Here is a 16,521-nt window from a genome sequence, read left to right as displayed (position 1 = left end):
TGTCATAACCAACCTGCCTGAGATGCATGAGATGCAAGGGCCATGTATAGATTGGAATTCGCAGGTCAGTCGTCTCGAGGCGTATATCAACTTGACAGACATCTAGTGGTACTAGTCTGGATGAGGTCTCTGCAGGGGATGAAGACTTGGAGTCGATACACTAGCTTTCCGACCCGTGATGTGATAGGATGATGCTCGCATGAGGAGGCTCTCGGTCAAGATTTGCCCCATGAAAATTGTTTCCCGCAGCGGGGCCGCAGGTCGCAACCTCCGGGATCCGTCTGTCCGCCGGATCCCTGCGATACAAGACAGGCCACTTTTGAATGTTTCACAAAAGGATCATGGCCGAGCCCGCCGCCGCCGACGTCGCCTCTGACGCTTCGTCCGAGGTGGACATCCTCGACCCGCGCTACGTCGAGGGCTAAGAGGACGTAAACCAATCCGACGACGAAGACAAGGTCCAGGTCAAGAGCCTCTTTGCCGACGTCATGCACTCCATGGCCAACGCTTTTAGCAGATGGGGAATCGGGTACTGGGGTAATGTCTGCAGCTTCAACCTATCCAACATGTCCAGCGGCACCGAGCAGCGCAAGATTTACATCAACAAGCCCCAGCCGGACCATCTGGCTGCGCGCGGGCATCGGTTCAAGGCGTTTGATTTGCATCGCATGAAGGCGGAGAACGTGGTTTTTGACGCGCCATTTTGGATGGATGTTGAGACTAAGCCGGACAGTCTTGATGCGTGGATGATTTGGTACGATACATTTTTCCTCACGGCGCCGGGCACGAATCTCGCTCAAAGCGCTAAAGGCCACCGGGATCTTAAACAGGATTGCGTTGATGTGGTTATCGTTGCGACTGGTCCGCATGGCAAAGTGGCACATTGGGGCGCTGGGCATCTCCCCGTCGTTCGAACACCAACACAGGCACCAGCGGTCCCGCTAGCACTGGGAGATTCCATCACTGGCACGGTCAAGTTTGGGCAACATCGCGGATCGCCTCGCGATGTGGAGATGACGGTTAGCTGGACGATCCGAGACGCGGCGTAGACGGGTGAGCAGGCGTGGCATACGGGCAACGCCGTGGAACATCCGCCGAGCATGGATCAAGATGCTCTGGAAAATAATGATCTCCAGACACGTCCAATCCAATATTCAACAGACACAAGGCTGCATCGATCGATATCACTGGTCGAAGCTCCGCGAGGCCAGTGTAATCAGCGAGCAAGCTCAACCGCACCCATTCCCTTTCTGTCTTGAGATCTGAATACATGCGAGCGGATCAGGAGCCATCGTGTCAGCATTCGCGAGCAGCTTTCTTGCTCCGCCACGTCACTTAGAGAATGGTTACGGCTTGCTTCTCCGCTCCCGAAAACCACGATAATGCCGATAACTCGTCTTTTTGATACTTCCGGGACATGCTGGTAATCAGGCCGATCCGCTCGAATGTAGCCAACTCCGCCCCCGACGCCGCATGATCGCGCAATGAGCGCTCGATGGACGTCTTCCCCGGCGCCGCAAGCACGAGTCCATAAACGGCCCCCGTCACCACGTTGTGGAGCACCCACAGACACGCGACGGCGTCGCCGTGGCTCATGGAGGGTACACTTCGCTGAGCGGACTTGGACACGGGATCGCTCGACACATCGTGGCCATCGGCACCCGTGTTGGTATCGGGCGGATTCTGGTCCGGCACAAAGAAGATTCGGTCACCGTTTTCGTTGTTCAGGCCGACGACAGTGTTGGGGCAGGCGTCAAAGTCCAGTGTTGCTCGTTTCACGTATCCGGTCAACGTGAGGCTGCCTCCTTTCACCCTTCCAAAGCCGTCCAGACCCTGGGGGATCGTCGTTGCGTTGAGGACATCCACCTGGGCGGCTGCGTCGTAGAGGCTATAGTCCCAGATTACAGGCGTGGTAAGAGACGCCCACGACCACGTCGGCGCGCAGTACTCGGCCGGGCGCTGCGCGAAGCGCCGTTGGAATGCGCGCCAGCAAAGCAGCCATGGAAGATCAGTTAGCCACAGGCCGGCGAGATAAATCTGGTGGATGGCGGGCGGCTGTAGGGTGCTGGGTCCCTGAACTTGCGCCGCATACCGCCGCGCCAGGCCTGCGATGGCGGGTAGTTTGTCTGTGACGAACGTCAGGTTACGCCCGGTGTACCCACCAATGATCAACGTCCAAGTCTTGATCTTTTCCAGCATCCGTGGGCGGTTGGCTAGGCTGAGATCGCGGTCGCTGTCCTCTCGTCTAGACATGACCTCGCGCTCTTGTCGTTGCTGAACCATTGCTCTCTTATACGAGACTTTGGGACCATTGTGCCCATCTAGTCCATGAAACTCGCGCGCAATGCAATCGCATTCGCAGAAGAGCGTCTGCTTGCACTCCCAGATTAGTTCAAAGGCCGTGAAGTGCAGCGTACGGCGCGCGAGCAAGCGTTCTTGCAGCGTCCAGGCTCTGGTGAGGAGCGGATAGCTAACGTCGTGATAGGTCCGGGGAAAGACAATGTCGGAATGTAACAACGGCTCTCGTACTTGGATGATACATTCCGCTCCCGTGTCGTCTTTAATTGGTACACTCAGCACATCATAGCTGCGCTTCCCTCGAGGCTTGTCCGGTTTGGCGATAGCGTCTTGCACAGAGATCTTTTCGAGATGCCGAGGGGTGAGGATGCCCCAGGTTGGGTCCCGAGCCGCATCGGTGGCGATGGTCAAGAAGGCATTCTCATATACATCGGCCATGCGCGCCGCCTCCTTCTCCCAGTCTGACGGAGAGTCCTGGATAATGCAAAGGGCGTCGATCCACATGTAGCGCACCCCGAGACTACGACATATCAGGATAGCATGCCGGAACGATTCCGAGAGGCCGTTCCAAGGGATGCCAGCTTTCCGCTGCGCGAAATTTGAACTTGTGGTTGTCAGATTGAGAACTTTGCCCCAACAGTAGCTGAGAGCAATGTAACACGCCTTTGAGCTCCGAAGAGGCTCGTACAGACGTACATTGACAGGTCGGTCAGATTGTCCAAGGTCCAGAACTCGTGTTGGAAGGGGTTGGACGCGGTCTGATTGGCATTGAGGATGCTCCTGTTCGCATGCAGTAATCCAGCGTTTGCAAAGCTCGAGGCAGCGCTCGAGGTCAAGAGACAGCGCAATGTCTCCTGCCGGACCGATAATCGGCCAAGACGTTGCCTGGTCTGTACTCAGGCGGACTTGTTGAACATTATCGCATTTTGACAACATTCAGATGATGGACCTACTGCTGTACGTGAAGAACTCTAGTCCTGGGAAGTGCTTCTCCTTGGGGAGCGGGTATAACGACAGCAGCAACGTCTCCCCGAGGATGCCGCTGAGGCTGATATTCACGGGTTCGTCCTCATCAACGGTCGTCCCTGCAAGCTCCGAGGCCAATTCGCCGTGGAAGTAGAGTAAGGCGTCCCAAACCAAACGGCAAGTTGGGCATCCTCCGTCGGCCGACTCACGCCATTCTTGCATGGGAACATACAATTTAAACGTCTTGAATCGATCTGGGCCGGGCCAATTCGTTTCATCAGATGATTCGTTTGTCGTAGCATCGACTTGAAGACTGTTGCAGATGCTGCAGAGTGACATGGTTGAGCCAGCTATTGAACACCAAATCTCCGAGAAGAGTCATAGTGGAGCCCCAAGCATGGATGTGGTGTTTCGAGCACGTGACATACTGCAGGGGAGCGACCGGGGTGCATCTTTGATAAGATAGAAGGTAGCAATGAACGTGGCGCACGGCACGGTCACAGCCCCATCACACGTCAATCCACTTCAGTGTCTCTCCGGAGAAGATGGACGTTTGTTCCTTCGCGCGAGGGGTCGACTCCAGGCCATACTCGTGCCTGGTCGGTCGCCTGTTCGATAAATTCTGGACGCAAGGAATGGTGAGCATCAGTCCTCGGGGCACCCACTGCAGTGGCTGGCCTGGGGAAGCGGCCCGGCCCGTTTCCTCCTCCATGTGGTGAACTAGGAACCCCCCGCAACACCGTTGAGTACACGTGTACAGATAGTTCACAGAGTAGGGCTGTTCATACCCAGTCCCCGGCCCCTTGGACTTTTGGTTCAATCAGCATGGACACTGTCGCCTGTAGTGCGATAGGCTGCGAACAGATTGGCGTCGGCAAGGAGTCGTCTGGAGCTTTTTGGGCTCTGCGATGAGGTGGGGAATATCAGGTGATACGAATTGACGTACGTAGCGTTGTCAGCCATCAATCACTGCTTGAGCTGGCAGCCTTCCTGCCAACCCGCTTCCCCATGCCAAACGTGACTGGCTCGGTTGAGCTCGCCGAGCCTGCAGTAATCCTAACGCGTGCGGAAACTATGGGTCTTGGGCAGCAAAAGGCTCCGAATGATTGGCTTGTTGGCGAGATATGCAGAGTGTGTCTCATTCCTTGCAATGACAGACCAATCAGTGCGTGGAATCGGCCAAATATGCTGCATAAATCAATTCAACCAAAATGAACGATAAAAGGGGGGAAACCCTATTCCATCATAGTTAGTCGAATGAAGCGGCCGTCCCTCAAACGTTCCGGTTACCTTGCAAGCGACTCATGACTTTCTGATTGGGTCCTTCCCGTCGTTATTCAACATGTTTCCGTTCAATTCCGCGCTAAATCCGGCCTCCGTGGCGAAGCGCCAACGGCCAGAACTGCCGTCGCCACGCCATGAGGAGCGTGCCTGCATGGAGGTCCCTGAAGATGATGAAATGGCCGACGCGACGGAAGATTTGGATTTCCGCTTCCACGACATCGACACCGAACCCGGCACGCGGGCGAGAAAAGCTCCCGTGCCAAGAGAGATGGCCGGCAACGAAGATGATTTTGAGTATGATGCCCGCGCACCGGTAAGCCTTCCCATGGAGAAAGAAAGAAATTGGTAAAAGATACCTACCTACGAACCTGTGTTAACGATGGTTGCCCAACGCAAAGTCTGCTCTGAGTTTTGATTCCGGAGGTGTTGAAGGCTGGTTCCCTTACGTTCGAGAACGACTAGGCCAGCTGGAAACTATCACCCTCAATTTCAGGCATCTATCTGGCCAACGGCGGACGGCCAACGACCAAGCAAGTTTGCAGCACCTTTATGAGAGTCTTGTTATGCAAGTCCATTCGGAACAAGCAGAACTAGAGTATACCTTAGGACAGACCGATGGCACAAGACATGACTTTCCTATGGGGGATGGACTCGACTCGGGAGGCATCTTGACATGGCGGAAACAGTGGCAGAGACGCAAGAGGATACGTGAGACGATCAAAGAGGCCTCTTTGACGCTCAGTGAGTGTTACAGAGGTTTGATGGAATCGTCTCTCACCACAGGGGCTAATGTTACGGGGAGCGAGACAGAGGAGGCGAATCTGCTGGCTAGACTGGAGTCCGCTCGCCAGAAGCTGGAAGAGTCAATTGATCCGCAGGGAAGCAAAAGGATCAACTATCCTCCACGCGTGCGACGCGAAAGGTTGGACAGGGGTAGTAAGGCAGGGTCATCATCGATGCCTGATTGAATACTGCACAAAGTTCGAGCATTTTCAACTTGCTTGTCTCGCATACAATAAGAGCAGATACAATGTCCAATAAAAACATAGCGAGAGGCTTCAATGACATCCTTCGGGTGACCGAGTTGACAGGGAGATTGTTAATAACATCAATCATGGAATGAAATTAATAGCTAAGCATCCTGACAGAGTTGCACATGGAGATTAGAGTCCACAGCACTCAACAAGAACCGGCCAAATGCGAGTTTCAAGTTAAAAAATAGCAACTCATAGCAGTCACAAGTTCAAACACTGGAAAGAGTTTGTTTGAAATAAATTAGCAACAACTGCTATAACTATGAAGTCGATATTGAATATGCAACTTCGAAAGCGAGCGCTAGGTAGGCCTTGTTCCCATAGGCTGAAGTACACGCTCGGCTCTCACACAGTTGCACCAGTAACCTGCACCGTGGGCATTTCTGCTAGCAACCCAAATAGCCTTCTCTTCCATAGACGCCCCAAACCAACGCAAACCTGCTGGATCCACAGCTTTCCGTCGACCTCAAAAACGTACGAAGACGAAGATCTTGCCGTGTCCCCCTTCATTTGCATGATGTCAGTCAACATGCGATCAGCTGTCTGCTCATCCGCGGCGATCAGATGCATCACGGGCTTCTCCTGGTACATCGTCTTCACCATCTTCTGCACAACTGCACGACTGAAGAATCCCGATCCCACGATCACCATGAGAACCATCTGTGCCATTGGCATAGCCAGCAAAGTCACCGCCGCGAATACTGACGTGGCGAATACGTAGCAAGTGAGGCCACCTGCGCGGAAGAAGAGTCGGAGACCGGACAACCAGTACGGTGGGCGCTTGTCGTCTTGAGAGACGGAGATAACAACTAACATCTGCCGACTTGGTCGAGACGAGCCGTAGTTGTGCCTGTCTACCGCGTTCCACTTTGGTTCAGCAGTCTTGATGCTCTCCTTCATCATTTTGTCTTTGAAGCCATCGAGCAGAAAGTTTCCCTCCTCGGGGGCCGCTCTGTCGCTTCCGTTGAGCGTCACATCTTGGCGAGTGATGTATAGCTTCCAGTGCTCATGAAAAGGAATGTTGATATATCCGTCCACGATGGCAACGAATGTTACTATTCAAATGCGTTAGCAGTGCTCGGCAACGGTTTCCAAGTCGACGTACCGACGAGGTACCAAATGTGAGCCCACGAAGTGAGAGTACACCAATTGGCATACACTGCACCCTGCTCAACGACGGCCAAGGAAGCCTGCGAAGCCCCTACGAATACTGCCAGGACAAGGCATCCAACGATGAAGAACCATTTCGCGGAGAGTCCTGCGTATCCCAGCGATCCTTGTTGCTCCTGATCCATCGCATATCGGATACGCTGCTGGACCTCATTCGCAATTTGTTCGTAGGTCGCTCCTTCGTCTTCTTCTCCCTTTTCCGTCGCCCGCGGGACACGCATCGCCGTGCATCCCTGGGCTTTAGAGACCTTTAGATAGTCCTCCGTCGCAGAAGGCACCATGGTTGCGCCAAAGGTCAGACACTGTGCCAGGAAGCCAGCTATCGGAGACATTCTCAGCAGCGCCCACAATTCTGCCGTAGGGCTCCCGAAGAGAGCGCCAGCGGTGGGAAGGAGCGTCAAGACGCCCGCCGAGGCGCCATACTCGGTCTGCTGGAGGGCAGACAGGTCATCGAGGACCGCGATGAGATTGCTCCGACAGACGGCATAGGTATCAGTGTTGCGAATGCATTGGCCGCGGCGGAGCCAGACGTCGCTTGAGAAAAGGCCGCCTGGGTGCTGGATTGTTGGGTCTTTGAAGTTGTCAGAGAGACATTGTGAGGTATAATTGTCGTCCTGGGCTAGTGCACTTGTTATAATCCATGTCAGGATTAGGAAGATGGATGTGCGGATATGCTGGAATGGGGTAGTGAATCTAGCCCATGTAAGCGAGTCCATTTTGGCATGTAACCGGTGGTGCTTCAACCATTTCCGTTGATAACTGTCAGCCGCAGCGAGAATGATGACTACTTGTAGTTTTCATATGTGATGGGGGATACGAAATCTGCCAACCTCCAAAACAAAACGCTCGTTGGTTTCGTCAGCCTGCTGAATGTAGGCAGTCGTAAAACCTTTTGTTCAGCTGCTCCACAAGGCTGCGACGTCAACCAAGTCCATGTCAGCCGATGCCGGGATAGACGCAGTGAGACCCTTTCCTGGGTGCGAAAGAGTGAAATTGACGTATCACGAGCGTTCATTGACGCAGCTCCAGAAGGCTGTGGGATTGAAGCCCTGTCGGTGCAGGGGACAGCCACGGGTGCCTAGAGTGGTTTCTAAGCGCGAAGAGTGTGCGAGATGCGTGATAACCGCTAATGGCGTGATCTTATCTTGGATTGTGCACTGCAATTCTGTGAAAGATAAGTGAAAATTGAACCAAAGTACTTCCGCTTGGGTTCTGCGATTGGACGGGGTCCCGGCCCCATGACCAAAGGCAGCCATCTGCTTGGCTCGCCAAGCTGAATGCTGCAGCATCACGACCAACAAGGGTACAAAAGTCCCAACGAAAAGCGACACCATTCAAGTGCTCCGCTTTACTCACAGCGGCATCTCAACGATCTGAAGGTTTATTTCCTATACTGAAAGTGAACTGGAGAGATCATACAAGACTCAATTATTCGCAAGCATTACTCGAACTGAGAATAAGTTGCTCATCCGCCAACGTCGCAAGCGTTTCAATCTCCTCGTTGCTATTCAAATCCAGCAACCGTCTAATGCACCAGCCCAGAGTGGTCTTCAATGCTCGCAAAAGTTCCACGTCACATCCTCCAACCTCTCCTCCTCCTCCTCCTTGAGCCAAGTCCTTTCCCTCATCACCTTCAACCTCACCTCCTTTGCCTCTGCCAGCCCCATTGGCCACTCCACCTCATCGGCAACCAACTCGCCAAGCTCAGCTGGTAAGACTCCCTTCCCGCCGTCCAACCCCGTCGTCCCAAGCCACCAATGTTTCTGCTGTGGTGGCACGTTTGAGGTACTCACAATCTCAATCGCGGGGTCCACCAGAAATAACGCCAAGATTTTCCGATGCCCCTCCTTCGTCGGATCTGCCAACCTGAATGACGAAACGTGATGCTGCAACAAGTTCGGGAAGAACAGCGCCCGTCCCGACTTTGTCACCACCGAACCAATGTCCTGGAATATGCTTTGGTACTGCTGGACGGCGAAGGTGCGCTCGATGCTGCGGTGGTCATATTGTTCGTACGAAAGTGCACCTTCGTCGAGTTCATCGCCATTGGCGGACGTGCGAAAGTCGAGAGTGCACTCGGTGATGTTTTCAGAGTCGTAATAGAACAAGGCGGTGCTGACGATGTGCTCGTTGAGCTGGCCCTCAGTATGCCATGACCCACCCGCGTACGAGGGCTTGTCGGGGGTGAGGTGAATGTTTGCGAGCTTGACAATAACCTGGACCTGGGACTTATTGTTGAAGAAGCCATGTGTCTTGACATGCGAGCTGTCAATGCGGACGTACTTTTCCGCCAGAGGATCGGCGTCGGGGAGTTTGAGGGCATGTGTCGCAAAGAACCAAGCATCATCCAGCTTCTTCCGCTCAGAGTCTTTGTACTCGTCGTCGTACTGCTCTTGGTCATCTGGGTCCCTGGGCTCTTCGTCCTCTCCGATGGGACGTTTCCATGGCTCACATGAACAATCCATGTCGTCCAACTGGCACAGTTCAGGGCAAGGACAATCCCCAAACCCGGCCTCGTCTGTGCGAAGACGTTGGACTGAGAAGTCTTTTTCCCAGTTGTAGATGATGTCCCACGCCGGCAGAGACTTTTCGATGAATCTTTCAATTACATCATACAGATCGCTGTGTTCCTTCGGGTGCAGGTTGTTGATGTAGCTTGCAATCTTGGCTTTTCCAGTCGTTGGATCGATTTTGACATCACAGGGGAGCCACTGGAACAGGTCCGAAAGAATGGTGATGCTTTCCTCGCAGAAACTGCCCGCTTTTATGAGAAACTCCGTCTCCTTTTGCTTCCGCTTCGGTAGAACCGTCCCCATGCCGCAATGCTCTAGAGCGTCATCCAGGCCGATAACGCGATCTCGGAGGACCCTAGAGCGGCCGTACATCAGTGGCCAAAGAGAAGGGTGCACAAGATCCAAAACTTGTTCATTGCTGTTGGGGTGCCAGTCTTTGTACTCTGCAGGGACTTCTTCCAGCGGTTTGACGCCTTTCCGAAGAGACTCAGCCATATCGGGTGTCATGATGGCATCGGATTTGATGACGGCGATGGAGTAGTCAAGTACAGGCATCAAGCCCGTCTGTTCGTATAAAACTGCCTTCTTCTTCAATTCGCTGATGCACTTGAACGCTGTCAACAATCCGTCCGCATCAAATGATCGGTCGCATGACTTACGGCGTCGGCCATCGCGGGAGTGAAATCGGCGTGCTTCAGATACAGCGTCCAGTCCATGCTCAAGGCCTCTTTCTTCCACTTTCCGGCAATCTCGTCATCTTGTACCTTGTGCCACCACTCCGGCTTGTCGGATAGCGCGTTGATAAACTTCATCATGCAGCACTCGCGGATGAGCAGCGTGGCGGCGCGCCATCCTCCGCCCCACCGGTCGTCCATGTACAACAACGGGAACCGGTTTCCGGCATCGGGCATGTGGCCAAGGGGCAGACCAAAGCCGGGCTTGCGTATGATCCAGTCCTTTCTCAAAGTCAGAGTTTGGGAGAGATAGCGACCTTATTGATAACTCACTAGCTCATTTTCCTTCGCCTTGTTTTCCTCGGAATCAAGGGTGTTGGATCGTATGACGAGTTCGTGAGACATGGTAGTGCAATGAGCGCCGTGGTATGGAAAAAGATGATGATCTAGGCTATGAGTTTTGTTGTTTGTTGGAGGCTGAAGACAGATTAAATACACACTCGCCGCTCATATTTTCGCTGAAGTCCCATGGTGTTACAAGTTCATGATAGGCAGCAAGGTGGGGCATTTACGGAGCTTGGCAGACCCTAGATGCCTTGGGGTCTTGCTGTACCCAGCAAATCTATGTTAAAAAGTCTGAGAAACCCCGTTCTTTTGTATATTTTCACGCAGTCTGCACACGCGCTAGTGTGACCGACTCGGTTTGGCGTTCGGGGCTGAACCTTTGGTGTCGAAGTCAAATCCCTCGACGTACCAACGACGTTGATTTAGGCATCATAGTCGGGGTGACAGCACTTTCGTGTGAAACGGATTGAAAATTCGCTCTAATCAGTAAAGAATTTCTTGCGTAGTATGTGGCGATAGTATTACAATGATTCAGCGCCGGGTTGATAAATACACAGCAACGCAAATCCTTCCTCGATTCTCGTACAGATGCTGAAGTCTACTTTGAGTGCATGAGCATTGGCGCTTTCTTGCGTCGATGCATATGCATGCCAAAAACCGCCCGAATTCGCGAGATTGTCCCTAGGCATTATCTTCGGTAGTTTCAGCTGCCTGTCCAAGTGGTCGATCGCGCGCATGTCTACTTCAGGTCCAAATCAATGAAGAGCAAGAGTCACAAGGCCAAACATCCTCAATATTATTCATGGGTCAACTAGTGGTTTGCAGTCACGCTCCTGTAGTGATCATTTGTTAGGGGACGTGTACCGCGTTAATGTCGTCCTCACTGAGTAACAGAAGAAAATAGGATTTGCGTGTTGGCTTTAGGGCTGTTGTATCACCAGAGATAAGACTCATTACGGGACAAACATCGAGAGTCAATTTGGACGTCTCTCACGGCCTCCCTATCATGTTTTGAAAAACCCTCCGCCTCAACCCTTTCAACGGTTGCTCCAATATTCGTAAACTGGCAAGCATCCAGCAACGTAACAGCTAGACGCCGACAGGTTCCGCACCCTCTGACGTATGATAGCAACAATATGCCACAATGCTCCTAATCAAGAGGTAAGGTGAGCATTAGGATTCGGATTGAGGCAGAGTCATCCGCCTTTCGGGATCTAGATTGTTGAATATCGTCACTTACAATTTAATTGACAACCGGCAGGGCGGGGAATGATTCCGCAACAGTTTGGAGACGGCGCTCCGCCACCACCTCTCTGAGGAAGTGCCTCTCGGGGCTGGACATCGGCCTGGTTCCGGCCGGGTACTGCGAGCGCCGTGGAGGCGAAAATGATGGCAAGAAAGGTCTTGGGGTTCATTTTGAGTTTCTCTAAGTGTGATAAAAGAGGCTGTAAGCTAATTGAAAGGAATGAGAAGTTGATTGGGATGAACGCTCATGTCGCAACTGGGGCAGCGTATTTATAGACTTCTGATTGTTGACGTGAATAGTCGAAACAAGCATTCCCCCGCCAAACGAAAAGTCATAAATTGTACAACATCACCGAGATCGCCTTCCAGGTTCCGCGGAGACTGGGCAATCCGTCCCTCAAAACTCCGAGATTTTGACGTTGCCGGAGTTGACCACCCCAACGCATGCGCGGAATCCGTGGAGCCTTCGGTAAGAGGGGCTCTTTCACCGGACAGTCGGGTCTCCTACGAAGATCTTATCCCGAGCGCATCAGGGATTGCGAAAGCGAATATCTGAAAGTAATTATTCACGACTCTTGGATCACGGAAAATAAGGCGTAGTCTAATAAGTCAGGTGCGGGTGTTTTGTAATGTAGGTCACCAATCAAGTTGACACCTTCATCTTTGGACTTGTGCCATTTGCCACAACGTGTGAGTGTTTTCTATAGACCTGAGAATGTCATTAAAGCAAACGGAAATCCGTGACTGATGTCGCAGTTAATACAGTTAATATCATGTTCGAGCCTCCGCCGAGCCTTCCAGAAAAGTCGGTAATTATCCACGGGTCCCACGGATTTTGCAAGCTCGGAGTCGACGATCGCTCCGAAGACCGCGTTATTTTCGGCGAGACGTTTAGAGATCCTGACTCATCAGCAAACCATCTTATTCCAAGATTTTACAGCGTTTAGAAACGACAGTGTACGAGCATTTGCTCACATGGGCGGCGCAAAATCTCGGCCGATGCGTGACGTATCAGTTGTCCTTTATTGCACGCGGGTTGGAAAGTTGCCGAACTTTTTTAAAGCATCACACGCTCCAGTTTCTGCAAGCCGAACCACAATGTCAACTGTCAGGGAAGAACTAATGAACAGGTTTGGAACGGTCGTAGGCAGTTGTCATCATACTATTGACATTTTCAAACAGCAACTGTTGAACAAACAAGCTAAACAGAAGCTTGCACTCCAAAATAAAACAATGAGGCGGATATAGAACCCCGATAATCATTTGGAACACCTCATCAGTATTACAAACACCTACAACAAAGGTACGTCGCCGTTTGGCATTCCTCGTCTCAAAGCCTTTAGCAGCTGTAGTCTGCAATCTGACACAGAACTGACTGGGGACGGTGCCGCGTCGACTGCAATATGGGATAGCAACATAGGAAGCTTTCTATTATTCAGACTTTTGATTATTTTCGGGTATTATCGGATGCGCTGTCTTGGAGTATGCCTGGCAATAAAGGTCGGTCAATCATGCCGTGGTCTTAGCGTGGCGGTTGGGGGGATAATGAAAAATCATTTCTACCGATCGGAATCATGGAAGCACACTCACGACGCACAAAATGTAGATGCATGTGCATTGAAATCCTTTGTGAAGATGCGCAGTGAGTATGGTGAGACACGGACGATATTAATCTCCGATCACCAGCTACCAATGAAACCACAAACATCTTCCAAAAGAAGCAGGTCCCTGGGCCTCAGAATACCCGTTTGGTGGGGTTGGCGCCTCGAAAAAGGAAACTAACTGGGGTTGTCCTGATGCGTGATGGGGCCGAGGAGAGGGTTTAAGAAGACAACGGCTGTATTTGCAGGCAGTCGGGTGGCCACTGGTCCCCTGGCGCCTGGCCGACCGGGTCTTCAATCACGCGTATGATGTTGATCCGTGAATATTTCACTCGTTATTGACTTGAGGTGTCTAAAATCATCCGAAAAAACGCATCTTGGACGGTCATGCCCCGTATCCCTTGTCATATCTCTCCTCCTATCGACCTTCACGCGTCACACACGGACCGGCATCCCCCACTCGACCAAAGCCCCGTTACCTGGAGCGTCAACCCAGAATGCTTATCGAAATCAATTGGCTTCTGTCACACAGTCAGCAAGCAAGTTACCGGCGAGCAAGCGAGGAAGAGGGAAGGAGCAGGTGGTGAGTATAGGTAGAGCGCACTCTCACGAATCGCCTTCCTCGCGGCGCGTGCGTGGGCGGCACGCGCCTGCAGCGCCGCCTTGAGCTTCTCCTTCTTGGCCTGCTTCTTGGCTCGGCCAGCCGTCATGTTGGCCACTCGGCTCTGCGTCAGACGGCTAGGCTCGGCGGTCTTTGTGGCCGTCTTGGCCATATTTGCTGTGATCTGATATCCTTGAGGAGGGGATGTGAAGAGTGTGAATGGCTGAGTGGGTTGGTGGATTGAATTCAGTGAGTGAGTTGTCGTTGGGATGTTCGATGCGATGAAAAGCGGACGCGCGAACGCGCTGATAACACCGATAAAGGATTATGTCATGCTTATGTGGGTCACTTTTAAGATTGCGGCAATGGAAAGTGGGTGCGAGTGAGGGGCTGTACCTTAGAGTTTGGGAATGAGGGGTCAGGGGTAGGTTCCTTATGCTGTCGAGACACAATCATCGCTGATCATACATGCATGATCTAGCACTTAACAGTTTGTTATTCTAGTAGAGGAACTGAATCATACTTGCCAGGGCCTTCTAACAGGTAACTGCGAAATTCTGAAATCTCCAGACACATTCAGTGTGTAGCAACGAAGCATTGCCTAGCAAGTTGAACAGAACCTTTGCTAGAGACTCTTGCATCAACATGCGGCACCATAACCCAGGAAACGTGGCGCGAGAAGCCCGAACTCAAATCGCCTCTTCTCGACGTTAGGATACTTTTCAAGGAAAGTGGGTGTTTAGGGAAAATCGCTTTAGGAAAAATCGCTTTCAACGGAGACGTTTAGACGACGTATATTTTAATCATTTTCTTCCCTCAAACCAACGCTGCGTTCGCTATAGGCTCATGCTAATATTGCTACAGATTCCAACCTAAAGTCAATCCAATTGCTAGCTATGGACGGGCGCTGCATGTCGGAGTTAAGCATCATGACCGTCGTGAGAACTGCAATCGGAAATTCTCTTCACATTTGAAGCCTCGGATGCTAAGGCTGTTATTAGGCTTGGTGACCGGGCGTAAGACTTGTGGAAAGATTTTCATGTTTAGCCTAGTTTTCAGGCTCTTCCAAAACTGCATCCAGCTACCCGTTACGTTCATCACAACCTCGAAGGCAATTGCAGACGCGATCCCGACGATCCAATTGACAGAACCCGATGTATGTTCAGCACTGTCACATTGAAGTTAGTTGAATCCTAGAATGAATGCTTGCTGGATCCTACACAAGAAGCACGCTTCTCAAACCATTAGCACAGTCCAAACCGAATCTCATTCACGAGCAAGGGATGCACTTACGCCGTACAGGTTATTTCCCGCATCGTTTTTGACAGAACACTGAATACCCTCTCCGCCGCAAGAGCGGCGCACGGGGAAGCCCTGCTTAAGTGACGAATCTTCCTGTACGTTGAGAAGTGGGATGCACTATTGGGTGGTAAGAACATGTAATTGAAGCAGTCGGAAGAAACACCTACGCAGTATACAAACTAGTCCGAGGTGGACTGGTCAGCAGCCGTTACTCAATGATTTTTTGGATGTAAGCTTACATTGCTGCATTCAAGTGCTGAATCGCTAGTACCGTAGTTACAGTACTTCACATTCTGGCTCTGAACGACAGTAACCACGCTAGAGAGCAGGAAGGCTACGGAATGAATCTTCATATTGACTTGGCGCACGTTTAGGTTGGGAAATAATAAGTAGCAAAGTTGGTGGCTGATAATTCTCACAATCTTTATCGGAATGGGCAAAAGGGTATAAATACTCAATCGTAACTGAGTCTCAAAGAACATCCCCTTCACTAGAGCTTGAATCTGGATCTGATTCATCCGGAAGATCCGGTAGTCAGCCGTTCAATGTGGGCCGCTGCCCAGCGAAATGTACGGATCGGGTAAGAAAACCCCGGGATTCGTAGGGATGCTATGGACCCTCTGCTAGCAGGGCCATGCCAGAAGCCTTGCCCAGAAGTACCTGGCAAGCATTACTGAATTCTCATGGTAAACTCGATTAAATTTGGGTCGGGTTTTGTGTTGATGAAGCGGTGAGCTGGAAGCCGCAGTCTGGAACCTTCGGCCCGCAATCACCAAATGCGGTAATTGACTGGCCGAGTGAACTCCTTTGGACATTACTTCAATTTGAAGAACAAACTTTCAACCTCCGCCGAGACGGAAACTCAAATATCTCGTATTGCATGGTGGCGAGTCCGACGTCATTGTTCTGCCTGTTGACTAACATTGTGTGCCTCGGAGTATTCCAACTTTCAAATCTGACGTGCTGCGTATTTTGATGTGTCTCGAACTTACCTCGGACATAAATCTACCCAAAGTGATTTTTAGTTACGTCCTTGCACTGCGAATATACGCGTGAGAAGAGACCAGGCCTCTTTGAGTCGCACTATGCCAAAGTTGGCCTTGAAGAGGCAGGGGCTTGGATACATAAATACATGTCTTCAATCGTGAACAAACGGCAGCAACAACTTTGAAGCCATATTATTGATGAACGGTAGATTACATGATATGACATTGTAATCACACTGGCCATGTGATGGAGGCCAATGTTCGCCTTTGCCCAGTCACACGAGGTTGATTTCGTTAGATACTCATCCCTCCAGATGTAGCCCCGCAGCTTAACCACAGCGGTGCCAGTGATGCATTGCAAGAACACGTTGATCTTTAATTTCATGGCCTTGCTGATTAAACATTTACTTATATTGCACATGCTCTATTCTTTTTATATACACTGTCTATGCAACTATAACCATGTCAAACTTCAGACTTTGCACAAGCACTCTTGATTGTC

The 16,521-nt window shown here is 51.5% G+C and overlaps 5 protein-coding genes across 5 annotated transcripts; 2 read left to right on the top strand and 3 right to left on the bottom strand.

Annotated features, from left to right (window-relative positions):
* Nucleotides 1-566: 566 nt before the first annotated feature.
* On the top strand, nucleotides 567-826 carry COL26b_012529 (uncharacterized protein; the record flags this gene model as incomplete). Its single annotated transcript, XM_053185172.1, has 2 exons — nucleotides 567-754; nucleotides 811-826. The coding sequence occupies 2 exons, from the start codon at nucleotides 567-569 to the stop codon at nucleotides 824-826; spliced, it is 204 nt and encodes a 67-aa protein (XP_053030904.1).
* Nucleotides 827-1,335: 509 nt separating this feature from the next.
* COL26b_012528 (uncharacterized protein) lies at nucleotides 1,336-3,603 on the bottom strand (the record flags this gene model as incomplete). Its single annotated transcript, XM_053185171.1, has 2 exons — nucleotides 1,336-2,924; nucleotides 3,252-3,603. The coding sequence occupies 2 exons, from the start codon at nucleotides 3,601-3,603 to the stop codon at nucleotides 1,336-1,338; spliced, it is 1,941 nt and encodes a 646-aa protein (XP_053030903.1).
* A 1,003-nt stretch (nucleotides 3,604-4,606) lies between these two features.
* COL26b_012527 (uncharacterized protein) lies at nucleotides 4,607-5,010 on the top strand (the record flags this gene model as incomplete). Its single annotated transcript, XM_053185170.1, has 2 exons — nucleotides 4,607-4,861; nucleotides 4,972-5,010. 2 exons carry the CDS (start codon nucleotides 4,607-4,609, stop codon nucleotides 5,008-5,010), a joined length of 294 nt encoding a protein of 97 aa, XP_053030902.1.
* Nucleotides 5,011-5,927: 917 nt separating this feature from the next.
* Nucleotides 5,928-7,468, bottom strand: COL26b_012526 (uncharacterized protein; the record flags this gene model as incomplete). Its single annotated transcript, XM_053185169.1, has 2 exons — nucleotides 5,928-6,637; nucleotides 6,688-7,468. The coding sequence occupies 2 exons, from the start codon at nucleotides 7,466-7,468 to the stop codon at nucleotides 5,928-5,930; spliced, it is 1,491 nt and encodes a 496-aa protein (XP_053030901.1).
* A 712-nt stretch (nucleotides 7,469-8,180) lies between these two features.
* On the bottom strand, nucleotides 8,181-10,176 carry COL26b_012525 (uncharacterized protein; the record flags this gene model as incomplete). Its single annotated transcript, XM_053185168.1, has 3 exons — nucleotides 8,181-8,256; nucleotides 8,325-9,871; nucleotides 9,925-10,176. 3 exons carry the CDS (start codon nucleotides 10,174-10,176, stop codon nucleotides 8,181-8,183), a joined length of 1,875 nt encoding a protein of 624 aa, XP_053030900.1.
* Between the last annotated feature and the right edge of the window lie 6,345 nt (nucleotides 10,177-16,521).

Source organism: Colletotrichum chrysophilum, assembly GCF_026319265.1.
Source record: "Colletotrichum chrysophilum strain AFK26 chromosome Unknown scaffold_179, whole genome shotgun sequence".
Lineage (NCBI taxonomy): Eukaryota > Fungi > Ascomycota > Sordariomycetes > Glomerellales > Glomerellaceae > Colletotrichum > Colletotrichum chrysophilum.
The sequence above is the reverse complement of the archived record's forward strand: the minus strand, read 5'-3'. Positions and strand labels throughout refer to the sequence as shown.